The 18,379-nt window shown below is 43.7% G+C and overlaps 1 protein-coding gene across 1 annotated transcript; it reads right to left on the bottom strand.

Annotated features, from left to right (window-relative positions):
• Positions 1-1,420: 1,420 nt before the first annotated feature.
• On the bottom strand, positions 1,421-17,786 carry LOC121585679 (sodium- and chloride-dependent betaine transporter-like). Its single transcript, XM_045226663.1, has 13 exons — positions 17,533-17,786; positions 17,281-17,415; positions 16,506-16,716; positions 16,189-16,321; positions 15,871-16,005; positions 15,323-15,426; positions 14,973-15,097; positions 8,547-8,659; positions 6,406-6,546; positions 6,085-6,181; positions 5,524-5,624; positions 1,902-2,072; positions 1,421-1,703 (listed from the first exon to the last, which is right to left on the bottom strand). The coding sequence occupies exons 1-13, from the start codon at positions 17,660-17,662 to the stop codon at positions 1,551-1,553; spliced, it is 1,749 nt and encodes a 582-aa protein (XP_045082598.1). The 5' UTR covers positions 17,663-17,786; the 3' UTR covers positions 1,421-1,550.
• Positions 17,787-18,379: the final 593 nt, after the last annotated feature.

Below are 18,379 nucleotides of genomic sequence, written 5' to 3'. Positions count from 1 at the left end.
GGGTTGTACATGGACCATGATTTTGCAGAATTCTGCATGCAGAGTCTCAATTTGGTGTTTGTCCCATTTTGTGAATTCTTGGTTGGTGAGCGGACCCCAGACCTCACAACTATAAAGGGCAATGGGTTCTATAACTGATTCAAGTATTTTTAGCCAGATCCTAATTGGGATGTTGAATTTTATATTCCTTTTTATGGTGTAGAAGATCCTTCTTGATCTCTCAGATCGTTCACAGTTTTGTGGAAGTTACCTGTGTTGCTGATGTTTAGGCCGAGGTAGGTATAGTTTTTTGTGTGCTCTAGGGCAACGGTGTCTAGATGGAATTTGTATTTGTGTTCCTGGCAACTGGACCTTTTTTGGAACACCATTATTTTTATGTCTTACTGAGATTTACTGTCAGGTCCCAGGTCTGACAGAATCTGTGCAGAATATCTAGGTGCTGCTGTAGGCCCTCCTTGGTTGGGGATAGAAGCACCAGATCATCAGCAAACCCCCCCCCCCACTCTCATCAGCTTGTATGTTGTTGCCACACCGGTCCATCGTGGGGCCAGTGTTTTGAAGACAGGAGATTAGCATGTTCCACCACACTGACTCAACACGGGGGCACATTAAGTTTGTTTGAGGCTGGCTCCAGGGTGGTCTACTGTCCTGCTCTGTTTATGTCTTCTTAAACCTCCCTCTCACACTATACTGGCCCCTGGCCTCCGTGTGCTGCCGACACTGCACTGCACTGCACTCACTCTCTCCCTGTGCCTTCATTTCTACCTAATAGTGTATTTTTACGAGGTGGTTGTTAGTTTTGCGAGACAATTAGTTGAATACAGGGAGAATCAAGAAAGTACCCTTTTAAGGGCACAAAGTCTGACAGAAACCTTTTTCTTTTTTTGTTGTGAAAATGCACCTCGTTAAAAAACGATATCACCAGTATATAGTATAAACAACACCTGCTGCTGAGCACTCAATAAGTAAACCACCATCTAAGCCAGTCTATACATCAAGATAAATAAAGATACAAAAGAAATACCATCTATTTCAACTAAACTGAGGTCTATTATAGCGTAGACAGTGTTTGCACCATTGTCTCATTAAAAGCTATTGTAACACCACCTTCAGAAGTGTTACTGTACTTTGAGAGCTTTACGATTGACCGGCAATATCCAGTCAGGGTCCACGGGCTAAAAACAAGCCTAAACACTTGTCACAGTGACAAAGCACAGAACGGCAGGCATATTTCAACTCTCTTTCCCCAAAGTGTCTTGGAAACTGTGTATATTAGGATGTACATAGCAGATCCTGAAGTAAGCCTTAATGTGCGCTTTCGGGTGGCTGTAGTCTGGACTAGTACCCGTGTACCTTCCAGTGGTGTACCGACAGTATCAAATGAAAACAGCACCAACATTTAAATACTGACCTAGTCACGTTCCTTTATTGAGCATTGTGCCTTTCAGAAGTATATTCAATGGACATTGTGAGCATAGAGACATGGGTTGCCCCAGCGGGAATCGTACCCATGACATTGCAAAGCTCTAGCAATTGAGCCACACAGGAGCCTACATGTCCCCGAGGTCTTTCTCTTCACGTAGAGGACTGACCTCAGAGAGACTGTACAGAGACTTAACATCGTCTTGGTGTTGGTCTCCATTGACAGGCACATTACAGTTTTCCTCCAGGGTGATCCTGGGAGTCACCGACGCCTTCAGCCTCTACACCAGGAGAGAGGAATACATTCATATATCTGCATATCCATCCATCCACCATCCATCCACCATCCGTCTATCCATCCATCCATCCATCCATCCATCCACCATCCATCCACCATCCATCCATCATCCATCCATCCACCATCCGTCTATCCATCCATCCACATCAGGGAATAATGTGCATTCACATACAAACCTTACCGCTAAGCAAGTGCCTTTCCTTCCAAGCAGCTCATGCAAGGCTCCAAGAGGGATCCAGCCAACGGACAGAAGGATGATGATCCATGCAACACCGTCAGCCCACGCTGGGTAGCGATACGTCTCCCCGTAACGGAGTGGTCTATGCTGGACCATGGTAGTGACCAATATGGCCTACAGGTAGAAAAGGTTGGTTGGGGAGAAAAAATTGCCTTACTGCTGCAGTAGGGTCGGACAGGCTTCCTGTGTAGATTAAGACACCACGGATTTGATTTCTCATCCCTGGATTGAGGTACATTTTCCCGAGCCATATCTGGCGCCGGATCTGCGGTGTCTTCAATCTACACAGGAAGCCTGTCCGACACTAGTGCAGCTGTAAGCAAGCAGGTCGGATCTTCTGGCTAGTTGAAAAATAGCTAAGGTTGAATACATACGTTAGTTAACAAATGTCTTAATCCTAGAGAAAAGTTCACTATAAAAAGGTAAGAGACATACTCAGAACAGCACTGACCTGTGTAAAATACAGAACCGTGAAACAGTTAAACTCGCAATACAATGCAGCGTGATTTGTATTTATTTATTTTTTCTATTTGTAAAAATAAAGAAAAAACATTGAATGAGTAGGTGTGTCCAAACTTTTGACTGGTAGTGTATATTATTTTAAATATATTTTTTTGTTAAATATATTTTCCTTTATTATTTTCCCCTAACCCTAACACCCCTCCCCTAATTGGAGTAAACTAATGGACAACAATACTTAGGTTTCCACTTCCAGCTTATACATACTACATACATTTCACGGACAGTATATTTTACATTAGTTATCTTTTGTTTGTTTTTAGTCCCAGCCTTCAGCTACCCTCAACTCCTCCCATCTATCTCGGAAGACCATCCAGTTTTGATTTCTAGCTGCCATATATTTGTCCACTGTGCTGTGATGTTTCATAAAAGTTCTGAACCTTTCTATTCTCATAGTTTCTACAGATTGTAAATTAAAGATAACACCTTTGCTAAGAGAGTTATTATATTATTGATCGATTGACTATGACTTTTCAAATCACACAGCAGGACTATTTGCAGCATTAGCTTCAAGTAAATGTTGAAATTTTTCAGCCATTCCTGACCCTGCGACCAAAAACAAGCTACATATGGGCAGTACCAAAACAAGTGATCTAATGATTCTGTCTCTTCGCAGCAAAATCTGCAGAGCTGGGATGGTTGTATCCCCAATATTTATAACATTCTATTGGTTGCAAGAATTCTGTATAATAATTGAAAAAACAAACTTTTGAATCCAGCGTTGTTTTGTGTATAAATTCATAATCCATGTGCCATGGAATCAATACATAAAACATATATTCTCAACTATTCTCTAGAACTTATGCAACCTGTATGGTGCAGCTGTCAATGTTTTGGTCCTTATATGAAACTGGTATACTTTTTTATTTATCACTTTTGTCTTTAATGCAGGGCCGACAGACAAAGTTCCTTACCTTCTCCCCTTTCCACTTGCCTCCTCCGTTTTTGCGGTAATGCTGCAATCAGTTGGTTCGAGCAGACATTTCCATATATTTTTGTTAACTGCACGTGTGACATAACTCCACCAGTCCTATTTATGATATCATTTACAAAAGGTTATACCGTTTTTAAAAATGTCTTCCAAAAATAATGTATTTCTAAATCAATAAGTATATTTGAGTTTAACCATAATATTTGTTCTGTCTTTTCTGGTGGATTAAACTAAAATTGCAACCAGCTTTCTATTGCTTGTTTTAAAAATAGCAATATTTCGGAGATTCTTTTATTTTCAAATAACCAAAAGTGAGAGGTCGTAATCTGAATGAAGGGAAAAAGGCCGTTCTTGCACACGGGGTGAACCATTCTTACTAATCTGCTAGAGAACCAGTTCAGATTTATGTATAGTTTTTGTATGACTGAAGCCTTTAGTGAGAGGTCCAATGCTTTAATATTTAATCATTTCTGCACTTCGAATTCATATTCATTATATAAATAGGCCCATTTAAAATTTTGTCTGGCCGTTCCAAATTAAGTGGAATATTTTTTGCTCATATAATTAAAAAAACAAGTCATTAGGTGTAGTTAGGGCCATAAGTAAGCTGGGATATTTTTCCCACAAATAGACAGGTGTTGACCTTTCCATGGTAGCAAGATCTTATCTATTTTTGATAACTTTCTATTGAAATGTATTGTAATGAGATAATTTCTTTCTTTTCGGGATATGAATACAGAGTATGTCCACTTCACTGTCCATTACCACTTCACGCTAATGTAAAAGTTAGATTTTTTTTTTTAGATCCAATACGTAATATGGTGCATTTATCATAATTCGGTTTTAATCCAGAGAGGTTAGAAAAATTATCTAGATCCACTATGAGACTGTGCAGGGATCCAAATTGAGGATTTAAAAGAAAACATGAATCGTCAGCATACAGTGACACCTTTGTTTTAAGCCCTGGATTTCTAGCCCCTTGATATTATTGTTGGATCTGATTTTAATAGCTAACATCTCGATGGCAATAATAAATAGATATGCCGATAGTGGACAACCTTGTTTTACTCCTCTTGACAATTTAATACTTTCTGAGAAGTAGACATTATTTACTATTTTACACCTGGGGTTACTATACATAACTTTAATCCATTATATAAGAGATTCTCCTAAATTAAAATAGTCCAGACATTTATATATAAATTCCAGTCGTACTTTATCAAAGGCCTTTTCAAAGTCAGCTATGAATACCAGGGTGATTAATGCTGTAAATGTTTTGCTCATTGTGTGGGCTGCCCTGGATAAGCAACAAACTTTCAGTTTCACTGCAGAATTGGACGTTTATCCACGTACCTCAAACATCAAATTTCAAAGTTAAGGGTTAGTTTAGGCAATCATTCCGAATGGTTAAGGTAAGGGGTTAAGGTTTGAGATATGGTTAAAACAAAAAACTAATTAACCAGCCTCCATAACTGAGATCGAACACACTACCCTCTGATCCAGAGTCATGGGATTACGACCATCTGCCACAACCCAAGCCTACTTGATAGTAATAGCGCTCACTGTTGCCCCTATATTCTTTGTGAAAAGGTCTACACCCAATATGTTCCCCCTGTTAATGATGCTTATTATGCATTATGGTTGAACCAAAAGATTACATGTAACAAAAACATTTAATGACATTGGAAATATTTAAATATATATGTGAAATTAAATGAAACAATGTATGTTGATGCTAATGCTAACAATGGCCTAATATATTCAATATGCTGTGGGCTATTGTCTTTAACAGTTTTTCATTCTGATTAACTTAGCAATTACGACACATCCCTCACTAATTGTTTGTCTACATAACCTGGTTCAAGCATTCATGACCTTACCCTGAAGAACCCCACCCCCGTTCAGGGGAGTGGTGGAGACGGTGATGAAAGCATCGAGCACAGTGATGCCGAAACATTGGTGTTTTTTTACCAAAATAAATTACTGGGAGTTTATACATAGAGTGTGCGACTTTTTTTTATAGATGTCAGATTTCGATATCAATCTTGAACGATCTCCCTGGGATAAGGGCTGTGTTGTGTTAGTGGTTCAATGAGGATCTTCAAGTAGACTCACCACGATCAACAGCGGAGAGACCACCAACCAGCAGAGCTTAAAGAAGACGTTTGGAGGCTTTCCCAGAATCCTTTTCACCATGATAGAGAGCCGCCGTACTCCTACAAATCAGCAGGAAGTGTACTGTCACGGACTAAAAGCATTTAAGCAATGATAAGAATGGTATCTGCAAAGGTCATTATCTGATGTATATGAAATTAATCTTTGAAAAGAAAGGTCACAAGACGTTTCTATTTGGGACATGTTCAGACAATACTTCACAAATCTACTTTGGAAGCAGGAGTTGTTTTGGAGAGAAAAATCGATGAAAAATGTCATACTACAGGACATTATCATTCAGGGCCAGATGAAGCGAACAGATACATTCATTGTGTGAGGCCCCGTGTAGCTCAGTTGGTAGAGCATGGCGCTTGCAACGCCAGGGTTGTGGGTTCGTTTCCCACAGGGGTGCAGTAAGAAAATGTATGCACTCACTAACTGTAAGTCGCTCTGGATAAGAGCGTCTGCTAAATGACTACAATGTGAAAAGAGTGCCATTAAAGCTCTCATTGGAGCACTTACCAAATATCCAGCTTAGGGCAACAACTTCAAATAAAGAAGTGAACATCAGTGTTATGCCAACAGAATAGTCTAGCAGCTGGAAGATGTAAACCCCGCCCTGTAAAGACCAAGACCCAAGGGGACAATAGGTTATTTGTTTGAATAGGATAATGGCACCAAGATGCCAGGTCGCAGTTGTAAATGAGAACTTGTTCTCAACTGGCTTACCTGGTTAAATAAATAAAAAAATTACACCTCTTGAAACCAGATACACACGCATGCATGCACACACACACACACACACACAAACAGAAATACAAACACACGGACACACACACACACCTGAGTAATGCAAGGAAGGCCAAGCAGGAAGGTCAAGAAGCAGAGTAATTGGGTCACCAGCTCTTTGTACTTCAGCATGAGGAGAATCTTTGGGCCAAAGCTGTCCATAATGAAAGTCCCCATGACCTCCATAAGGGCAAACTATACAGACAAAACACATATTAAACTATTCAGACAAAACACATATTAAACTATAAAGACAAAACACACATTCAACTATACTGTCACGTTCGTTGATGAACGGGTCAGACCAAGGCACAGCGTGATATGCATACATGTTTATTTGAACAAAATAAACAAACACAACAGACTAACGATACATGAAGTCCAAGGTACGTACGTACACACACACACACACACACACACACACACACACACACACACACACACACACACACACACACACACACACACACACACACACACACACACACACACACACACACACACACACACACACACACACACACACACACACACACACACACACACACACACACACACACACACACACACACACACACACACACACACACACACACACACACACACACACACACACACACACACACACACACACACACACACACACACACACACACACACACACACACACACACACACACACACACACACACACACACACACACACACACACACACACACACACACACACACACACACACACACACACACACACACACACACACACACACACACACACACACCATGCCTCACACGGAACAAGATCCCACAACTCACTAGTGCTAATAGGCTGCCTAAGTATGATCCCCAATCAGAGACAACGAGCGACAGCTGGCTCTGATTGGGAACCACACCGGCCAACATAGAACTAGACATACTAGATCCTAAACATAGAAAATACAACATAGAAAATCACAACAAGGAATATACACACCCTGACTCAACATATAAGCGTCCTCTGAGTCAGGGCGTGACATATACAGACAAAACACACATTCAACTATACAGACAACACACACATTCAACTATAAAGACAAAACACACATTCAACTATAAAGACAAAACACACATTAAACTATAAAGACAAAACACACATTCAACTATACAGACAACACACACATTAAACTAAAGACAAGACAAGACACACATTCAACTAAACAGACAAGACACATCAAACTAAACAGACAAGACACACAGTAAACTATACTGGCTGTGTGTGTGTGTGTGTGTGTGTGTGTGTGTGTGTGTGTGCGTGTGTGTGTGTGTGTATGTGTGTGTGTGTGTGTGTGTGTACCAGGGCCATGCTCAGACCTTTTGATGGGCAGGAGCTCAAAGTAAAAAAAGGGCACCCCTAAAAAAAGCAACAACAACTTTTGTCTTGAATTCCTTTGCATTCATACTTCTCTACTGTACAGAAATATATATTTTTGCATTTATTTTCTCCAAACATACACTCATTCAACTGTAAACAAGATCTAGCTAGCTAACCTACTGCTCAGAGAGGGCAAAGAGGTGATCAGCTATCAGCTGATTATAGTAAATGTAGATTATGTAAACCAACTAGTTAGCTAGCTAGCTATGCTGTTGAAACAAACTAGTGTTTTATCTGTGGCTGGAGTTTGTTCTGCTGCTGACATCTGCCTCATAGGCCTACAAATAAAAAGCCGAATTGAACCCATCCCTGACCCTGACCATGAGAGACAACTCAAAGTGGCCACTACTCAAATTACTTCTCGTTGCCTGTAGCTTCTGCCTGCAGTGTAAGCTATGAAAATGTATGCACTCACTAACTGTAAGTCGCTCTGGATAAGAGCGTCTGCTAAATGACTAAAATGTAAATGTAAAAAATGTAAGCTCGCGTGTGGGAAAAGGAGCGGGGGAGGGGGAATACATTTTTCAAGATTTAAAAAGGAGAAATTAGTTTGATTCTTTACATTTAAAATAGCAAGAGAGAAAATAGTCAAAGTAAAATAAAGATGCATTAATATAAAAAAAACACCACTTTTCTCATAGGAGGGCAAAAGAGCTGGTGCTCAGGCACCCCTAGACCTCTATCTGTGCATGTGCCTGGTGTGCACTAATGCATGTGAGTGTGTTTGTGTGTGTGTGTGTGGGTGTGTGTGTGGGCCTGTGGGTGTGTGTGTGTGCTGCTGAACCTGACTATCCAGGCCGAGACACATCAGCATGAGGAAGAAGAGGAAGGCCCAGAGCTGAGAGACAGGCATGGTGCTGAAGATCTCTGGGTAAACCACAAACGCCAGACCAGGCCCTGGATAAACACACACACACACACACACACACACACACACACACACACACACACACACACACACACACACACACACACACACACACACACATAGAGTCACTGTATGTATAACCATGACATGTTCTTTACATGTGTTTTCAGGACCTGACAGGTACAGTTCTATTGTGACAGTTCAGGCAAGAACACATTCTAGGTCAGGTATGGCGGTTGCATCATTAAATTACTTCATACTACATCTTGACCGGCTGCATCACCGCCTGGTATGGCAACTGCTCAGGATCCGACCGCTAGGCGCTGCAGAGGGTAGTGCGTACGGCCCAGTACATTAATGGGGCCGAGCTTCCTGCCATCCAGGACCTCTATACCAGGCGGTGTCAGAGGAAGGCCCTAACATTTGTCAAAGACTCCTGCCACCCAAGTCACAGTCTGTTCTCTCTGCTACTGCACGGCAGCGGTACCGGAGAGTCAAGTCTGGGATCAAAAGGCTCCTGAACAGCTTCTAACCCAAAGCCATAAGAATGCTAAACAGTTAATTAAACGGCTACCCAGACTTTCTGCTTTTCACCCTCCACCTACATGTAAATAGTAATTAAATCAATCACCTAACCAAACCTACATGTACGTACTTATTACCTCAATCAACCACCACACCTACCTCGTACCCCAGTACACTGACTCGGTACCAGTACTTCTTGTATATAGCCTGTATAAAGCCTCGTTATTGTTATTTTATTGTGTTATTATTTTATTTTTATCTATTTGTTAATTTTCTTACTTTTTAACTGCATTGCTAGGAAAGGGATCGTAAGTAAGCATTTCACGGTAAAGTCTACACTTGTTGTATTCGGCGCATGTGACAAATAAAATGTGATTTGATTTGACTGTTTCTTAGGTGTGCTTGCTAAAAGCAAAGCGCAACTTTAGAAACTGTTCATACTTCTTCTTACTATTTGCCTTCCGCTGCCATCTGTAGGGCCAAAATCATAAAAGCTACCAACACCAAAACAACCTTGTAAAGTGCAGGCTGAACGTCCGCAGGTTGCTTAAAATAAAATAAAACGTTTTGATACTACCAGGGGCTGGAAACGAAATTATTTTCCAATCTTTTCTGAATATAACTATTATTTTTTCGTTCCAAACAACAAAATACAATTCTGAAAATAAAGTACTGGTTTATATTGTTCCTTTCTGTTCCTTTTTAAACCTCTGAAATAATTTTTAAAAAACGTTTAGCTCGACATTAAATGTCTTCACCAATCGTGCAGTACGGATAGAGCATCTTGCTATGGAGCTGGCAAGCTATAGCTCAGTGAGTTGTTTACATGCGTGATGGAAAGACAAGTGTAGGGTGCGAGATGCAACTGACATTTTGTGGGTGGGGAGAGAGCGAGAGAGGGTGGAGGAGGAGGCTTGGCTTGAAGCGCTGGGCATCTTCTGATGACATGTATTATCTGAATTAGACCCACAGAATTATACCTACGGAGGACCAGCTTCTACGGAGGAACTTCAGAGTTGGCTTAATTTTGGACCAGAGAAGCCAGCTAGCTAAAAACATTTTTTAAAGTTAAAACTTTTTGTAGGTAATAAATCCAATGTGAAATGTGATAAATATAGTATCCCTAACTAGCATTGAAGTTCATCTCTAATTTAAAATCTCTCTCCCGATGTCACGACTTCGGCCGAGGTTGCCTCCCCTCCTTGTTCGGGCAGGCTTCGGCGTTCATCGTCACTGGCTTACTAACCACTGCCGCCCCAATCATCATCCCAATTGTCTTGTCTTGTCAATCACACACAACTGGTTCCTATCCCCTAATTAGTCTGTGTCTAAGTATTCCCTCTGCCCCCTTGTCCTTGTGGGTGATTGTTATTTGTGAGAGTAGTGTAGCTCGGTGGAGCTACTCGTAACATGTTGTTGCCAGGATAGATTTTCCCCTGTGCCTGTTTCGTTTATCGCTATTTGAGCGCATTTGTGTGTCTACGAAGGAATAAACTCTGTATTCGGTGATTACCCTCCTGCGCCTGACTCCTTTCCATCACACTCATCACAGAATCACCCACCCGCTATGGAGTCAGCGGGAGAAGAGTGCATGCCTGAAGTCGTGGCACGAGTCCAAGAGCATTCCACGATGCTGGCCAGCTTGGGGGAAGCGATGGATCGGGTGGCCAACCGGATCCAGCCACCTACACCCCAGCACCCGGAGGGATCCAGATATCCCGACCACGGGCGTTTGATGGGACGGCGGCACTGTGCCAGGGATTCCTCCTCCAAATGGAGCTGTACTTCTCCAGCATCAGGCCGGCGCCATCGGAGTGGGCCAACGCGGTGTGGAACGAAGGAGGAGCCGCGTTGGAGGACTACAGGGAGTTCGCTCGCCTCTTTCGGGCGGTCTTTGATCACCCGCCCGAGGGTTGAGAGGCGGGCGAGCGGCTGGTCCACCTGAGGCAGGGGACGAGGACCGCGCAGGACTTCGCGTTGGAGTTTCGGACGCTGGCAGCGGGGTCCGGGTGGAACGAGCAGACCCTGATCGACCATTTCCGGTGCCATCTGCGGGAGGACGTCCGACAGGAGCTAGCCTGCCGGGACACCATGTTGTCCTTCAATAAACTGGTGGACATGGCCATTCGTTTGGACAACCTGCTGGCAGCCAGAGGACGTCCTGGTAGGGGTCTGCCCGTTTCCACCCCGGACGACTCGGATCCCGAGCCGATGGAGCTGGGTGGAGTCGCCGGCCGAGAAAGCGGAGGATGACAGCGACAGTGCCACTCTGGTGGCACGAAGGGACAGTATACCACACGTCGTAGTCAACGTTATTTTGCGCCTGGAGGCGGCAGGCAGGGCACTCACGCATCACCCCAGGTATTGAACACCCACACTTGTTCAGAGCCCTCTTCTGCGCACTGTACCCTACCTATCCACTTTCCCGATCACAAGGTAGTTCCCCAGTGTAAGGCGCTAGTCGATTCAGGCGCAGCTGGGAACTTTATGGACAGGGCATTCGCACGCCGTCAAGGCATTTCATTGGTTCCCCTATCCATTCCACTCCCCATCAGAGCACTCGATAGTCGACCATTAGGGTCCGGGTTTGTTACGGAAGTCACTATTCCAGTCACCATGATCACCCAGGAGACACATTATGAGCAGATTATTTTTTCGATTATTGAGTCTCCTGCTTTCCCTGTGGTATTAGGTATCCCTTGGCTAGCACTCCACAACCCCACCTTCTCATGGCCGCAGAGGGCTCTCACAGGGTGGTCGCGAGAGTGTCAGGGTAGGTGTCTAGATGTTTCCGTTGGTGCAACCACGGTGGAAAGTCCAGACGGTACCTCCACCGTGCGCATTCCCCCCGAATACCTCGATTTGGCGCACGCGTTTTCAAAGACGCGTGCGACTAAATTTCCACCTCATCGGGCGGGGGATTGCCCGATAAACCTTCGGGTAGATGCTGTACCTCCCAGGAGTCATGTGTACCCCCTGTCGCAGGCTGGAACGGAGGCTATGGAAACATACGTCAAAAGTCCCTGGGCCAGGGGTATATACGTCCCTCCACTTCACCCGCCTCCTCAAGTTTCTTCTTTGTGAAGAAGAAAGACGGCGGTCTGCGCCCGTGCATTGATTATCGATCACTGAACAAGGAGACGATTAGATTTAGCAAGCACACAACATTTACTTCAGACTAGCAAGCACACCACATTTACTTCAGACTAGCAAGCACACAACATTTACTTCAGACTAGCAAGCACATCACATTTACTTCAGACTAGCAAGCACACAACATTTACTTCAGACTAGCAAGCACATCACATTTACATCAGACTAGCAAGCACACCACATTTACTTCAGACTAGCCAGCACACAACATTTACTTCAGACTAGCAAGCACACCACATTTACTTCAGTAAATGTCATTTTCTAGATATGTTTTCTATTGGATTACATCAAGGAAAATGTTGTGATAATTCAGTATAATTTGTAGTTAATTTAAAGTGGGACAAGTTCTCTTTAGCATCTACATTCAGTTTCCACCATCTGTACATAACCCCTGGTTAGCTCTGGTCCAGGGTGTTACGTGAGGCTTGCTGATGCTGAGCATTCTTCAACAAAATGAGTAAAAGGACAGTATAGGAACAAGGTGGAATCATACTACACAGGCTCCGCCTCCCACCGCATGTGGCAGGGGCTACAGTCCATGACGGATTACAAAGGAAGACCCAGACGTGATCTGCCCAACCATGCCTCTCTTTCAGATGATCTCAATGCATTTTATGCACACTTCGACAATAACAACACCGTGCCGGGTGTGAGGGCCCCCACCGACCCAGAGGACTGGGTGATCTCCGAGGCCGATGTGAGTAAGGTCTTTAATCAGGTAAACACTTGCAAGGCCGTGGGGCCGGACGGTATTCCAGGGCGCGTTCTCAGAGCATGCGCAGAGCAGCTGGCAGGCGTATTCACGGCCGTTTTCAACTTCTCCTTGTCCCAGTCTGTAATCCCCACGTCTTAAACTGACCACCATAATTCCTGTTCCAAGGAACTGTAAGGCTTCATTCAACAATGACTACCGCCCTGTAGCACTCACACCTGTAATCATTAAGCGCTTTGAAAGGCTGGTTATGGCCCACATCAACTCCACCATCCCAGACACCATAGACCCACTCCAATTTGCATACCGCCCCAACAGATCCATAGACGATGCAAACTCAATTGCACTCCACACTGTCCTCACCCACCTAGATAAGAGGAATACCTACGTGAGAATGCTGTTCATTGACTACAGCTCAGCGTTCAACACCATTGTCCCCTCCAAGCTCGTCACCAATCTTAGGACCCTGGGACTGAACACCGCCCTCTGGAACTGGATCCTGGACTTCCTGACGGGCCGACCCCAGGTGGTGAGGGTAGGCAGCATCACCTCAGTCCCCTCCTGTACTCCCTGTTCACCCACGACTCCGTGGCCACGCACGACTCCAACACCATCATCAAGTTTGCTGACGACACGCCGGTGTTAGCCCTGATTACCAACAATGATGAGACAGCCTACAGGGAGGAGGTCAGTGACCTGGCAGTGTGGTGCCAGGTTAACAACCTCTCCTTCAACCTCAGTAACACCAAGGACTGATCATGGACTACCGGAAACGTAGGGGCGAGCACACCCCTATCCACATCGACGCGGCTGCAGTGGAGCGGGTCAAGCGCTTCAGGTTCCTCTGTGTCCAAATCACTAAGGACTTAACATGGTCCACACACAGGCGCACAGTCGGTTGAAAAAGGAGGTTGAAAAAGTTTGGCATGGGCCCTCAAATCCTCAAAATGTTCTACAGCTGCACCATTGAGAGCATCTTGACTGGCTGCATCACCGCTTGGTATGGCAACAGCACCGCTCTCGATCGCATGGCGCTACAGAGGGTGGTGCAGACTGCCTAGTACATTACTGAGGCCGAGCTCCCTGCCATCCAGGTCCTCTATATCAGGCAGTGTGAAAGGAAGGCCCGGAAAAAAGACTCCAGCCACCCAAGGCATAGACTGTTCTCTCTGCTGATACAGGTGCATCAAGTCTGACACCAACAGGCTCCTGAACAGCTTCTATCTCCAAGCCATAAGACTGCTAAATAGCTAACAAAATGGCTACACAGACTATCTGAGTTGACCCTTGTGTTTTATTTCTATTTTTGCACTGTCTCTATGCACACTCACAGGACTCTATACACTCACTCACGCACACTGACACTCCAACACACACACACACACACTTAATTTGCTCACACACACATAACATGCACACACATTTATACGGACTCTACACCCAAATGCACACACACACTCACATACAATCATCATATATGTTGCTGCTACTCTGTTAATCACATATCCTGATGCCTAGTCACCTTACCCCTATACATATCTACCTCTATCCCTCCAGTATCCCTGCACATTGTAAATATGCTATTAGAACTGACCCTGTGAATAGCTTCTTACTTTCTCCTGTTCTTATTTCACTTGTGCTTTTGTTCTACCTTGTTATTTTTAGTAATACATTGATATTGATTACTGCACTGTTGGGATTAGAGCTGGCAAGCAAGGCATTTCACTGTACGTGTGTACGTACGTGACATTAAATCTTGAAACTTGAAAAAGATGCCTGTTGAAGAAGGCTCAGCATCAGCAAACCACATGTAACACCCTGGACCAGAGCTAACTCCTCCCGAACAGTACCTCCAACAGCCAGTAACGCCATGGACCAGAGCTAAGTCCTCCTGAACAGTACCTCCAACAGCCAGTAACACCCTGGACCAGAGCTGTCCTCCTGAACGGTACCTCCAACAGCTAGTTGCTCCACTTGGAGGTGGTGCACATATGCCATGTAGCCGATGCCAGAGAACATGACGAAGCCAGCAAAAATACTGGTGGCAGAATTCGCCAGAGTGACAATCATTGCATCCCTGCCGCACACAAAAGATGATGATGAGTTCATTGTATACGTTTAGGAAGTAATTTTTTTACATCATTCAGATGAAATCCATAGTTCTGTAGAAGTGCAACACTAGTGCAACACTAGTCAGTTCATTTTGTATGGGGCGAAATACTGTATATTTGTGTGTTCGTTAGCAATGGCAGTGGAATTTGCTAAATGTCACACGTAAAAAAAAAGGCTTTCTGCATGCTACCTGAGGATGTTATTGTTGAGCTTGTTGTGGCTGGCCATAGACATTAAGCAGCCAAACCCAACTCCTATTGAGTAGAAGATCTGAGCAGTAGCATCAATCCATACCTGTGAAGAAAACCACCTTATTGTCTATTAACTTGCAGAGAATGGACATTTGTCTTTATGCCCCAGGAGCTAATTGTAACAGCAGTATACAGGAGCTAACACCTGTTTACAACAGGAGCTGGTCAAACATTGTTTTCTCTAGACAAATAAAAGCACCAACGCCTGGAAGCATGAAACAATGAGCGGGCATTCCTGAGGTCAAACTGCTCTCAAACACTTCCCACATAATGACTCAAGCAAGGATAGGTACAGTGTTATAGACTGACAAAGTAATTATTTTATGGGAGCAAGACCTGCAAACTGACTAAGAAAATCAGTGTAGTGAAACCTAACCAAGACCATCGCAATGACTATAACAACGTTTCTATGTCATTAATTCAAGAATGAGATAACTTCTTCAAGTCGAAGTCAAGTCAAAGTTTATAAGTGCTTTGACCCACTCACGTGTATCTCTCCCAGTTTGTGCCATTTGGGGGTTAGGAAGAATAGGATGCCATCCAGGGCTCCTGGTAATCGGACATTGTTGAACAGAAGAGCCAGAAGGACCACATATGGAAACAGTGCTGTGAAGTACACCACCTGTGGATGGACACGCACACACGCACACACACACACACACACGTTGAGTGTGTGTGGAGTGATTTGAGTGTCACAACGCAATAGTTCTCCCTGACACTCATCATTAGTAGAGCAGAATCATTTTGATGAAGTGCTCAGTTGGGTATATAATGTCTTTAACAATGGTTCGGAGCGATTGACAACCTTGCCAGTGGATTTGATCCCCTTGCAGACAGAGAAGAATAGGATGGTCCAGATCAGCAGGAGAATTCCGACCAGCTCCCAACGCAGGTGGCCCACAGTCTCCATCCCCTCAGTGACCTCCAGGAGCCTATGGCTAAACACACACACAGTATTTAAGTGTAATGATGCTACATGCTTGGTGGATCAAAACAACTAGGGAGATGTTGTACAATTATGTTTCGAAAATCTGTGTTGTGAATTTGGTTAAACCAACATCACAGCTTGTAAGTGACATTGAATGACAACGGTTAAAATGTAACTGTAACTTTTAAACCTACTCAAAGAACTGTTTAGCGGCGGACTGCAGGTGGGTGGTGGTGTTGTCCATGAAGCTGGAGCAGTTCTCTGGAACGTTCCAGGTGGCGTTACAGAGCTGCCATGGCAACGGCTCTGTGAAGGAGTGGAAGAGGTAGTACAGAACCCAGGTCAGGACTGTGTTGTTGTAGGAGACCACGATGAAGGACAGCATCACCATAGCCACACCCACACCTGGAGATCAACAACAACAAACATGGAATAAACATAGCTAAAATAAAATACAAAATTATACAGGCTCTAATATTCTGTTGCTTGTGGTCTCTCTTGGTATAGAACTGACTTCATAACACCGGTAAATTATATCTGTCACGAGGGTGCCCCTCCTCCTTGCTCGGGCAGGTTTCGGCGTTCGTCGTCACCGGCTTACTAGCCACTACCGCTCCATTTATCATCACTCCATTTGTCTTGTCTTGTCAATCAAACACACCTGGTACTCATTCCCTCATTAGTCTGTGTATAAGTGTTCCCTCTACCCCCTTGTCCTTTGTGATTGATTGTTCATTGTGAGAGTGAGTAGCTTGGTTGAGCTACTCTTGCCTTGTATGTAGCCAAGGTGGATTTTTCCCTTGTGCTAGTTTCGTTTTGACGCTTGCTGCGCTTTATTCATGTATACTGAATAAACTCTGGATTTCGTTGTTTTACCTCCTGCGCCTGACTCCGTCATTCACACCTCATCACAATATCTTGTAATGTATGAACATTTTCTTCACTTTTTTGAGACAAAAGTTAACCCACCTTTCATTAGAGGGCAGATTTTGATGAGCGCCTCAACAGGTCCTCTTTTTGTGTACTGCCCCACTGTAAATTCCATGAACACCAGTGGGATGGCACACAGACACGTCATGATGAGGTAGGGAATGAGGAACGCACCTGAGGAGATGTAGAACTCAATGATAAAACATTTTAGCTAATAATAGTCTATTAAAACTATTATAAGAGCACCAGGGTAAACGTCTTATTCCAACGCATACTTTTACATTAAATTACCTCCACCATCTCTGAAGCAGACATATGGAAAGCGCCACACGTTTCCAATTCCGACTGCATAGCCTACTGAAGAAAGGATGAACTCTGCACGATTGGCCCATGTCTCTCTTTCTCTTGGTAGACTGTCCATCGTCTGAGAAAGGTTTGACCCCAACAACCAACAGAGACTCCTCTCCACTGATTTATACTTTTCTAATCTTTCTCCAAAAATGTATGATTTACAGGAAAATGTGTAGGAAAAGGGAGGGGGTTGTCTTCCACTTTCTGTGAAAAAAAAATATTATAACAAAAAAATTAATGATTTACAGAAGATTAACTGGTGACTACAGAATACGAATGTGGCCAGGCCTAGAATGGTCATTCATAGATTCATTTGAAGTTGGTTTAATCTGTCACCTGCCTCATGAGTACATGCTCTAAATCATGCCTTGTGTTTGTGTTGGGACATACTGTAAGTTCAAGTTTAACAGACTGTTTACACTCCAACTGGACTGACTCAAGGAGTTTGCCTACCTTCTATGCAAATGTTTAAACCGGCTATAACAAACTGGAGTGAAAACACATACTACATGAATATGAATCTCTATAAAAATGTCAAGCTCAAGCGCTTTAGTCTTCTCAAAAACATGCAATTTTCACAGATCACTGTACGTCATCGGAATATACCGTATATTACAGACTTTCAACTTGATGAAGATTTAGGTAATACAAAAATATCACCAATACAATATCAAGAGGGGTTAGCGATTCAGTCAGTAAGTACTGCAAGGCACTTAGATGGCACCCTATTCCCTATATAGCACACTACTTTTGACTATGACCCTATGGGCCCTGGTCAAAAGCAGTG

This window comes from Coregonus clupeaformis, chromosome 17, assembly GCF_020615455.1.
Source record: "Coregonus clupeaformis isolate EN_2021a chromosome 17, ASM2061545v1, whole genome shotgun sequence".
NCBI classification, from domain to species: domain Eukaryota; kingdom Metazoa; phylum Chordata; class Actinopteri; order Salmoniformes; family Salmonidae; genus Coregonus; species Coregonus clupeaformis.
The sequence above is the reverse complement of the archived record's forward strand: the minus strand, read 5'-3'. Positions and strand labels throughout refer to the sequence as shown.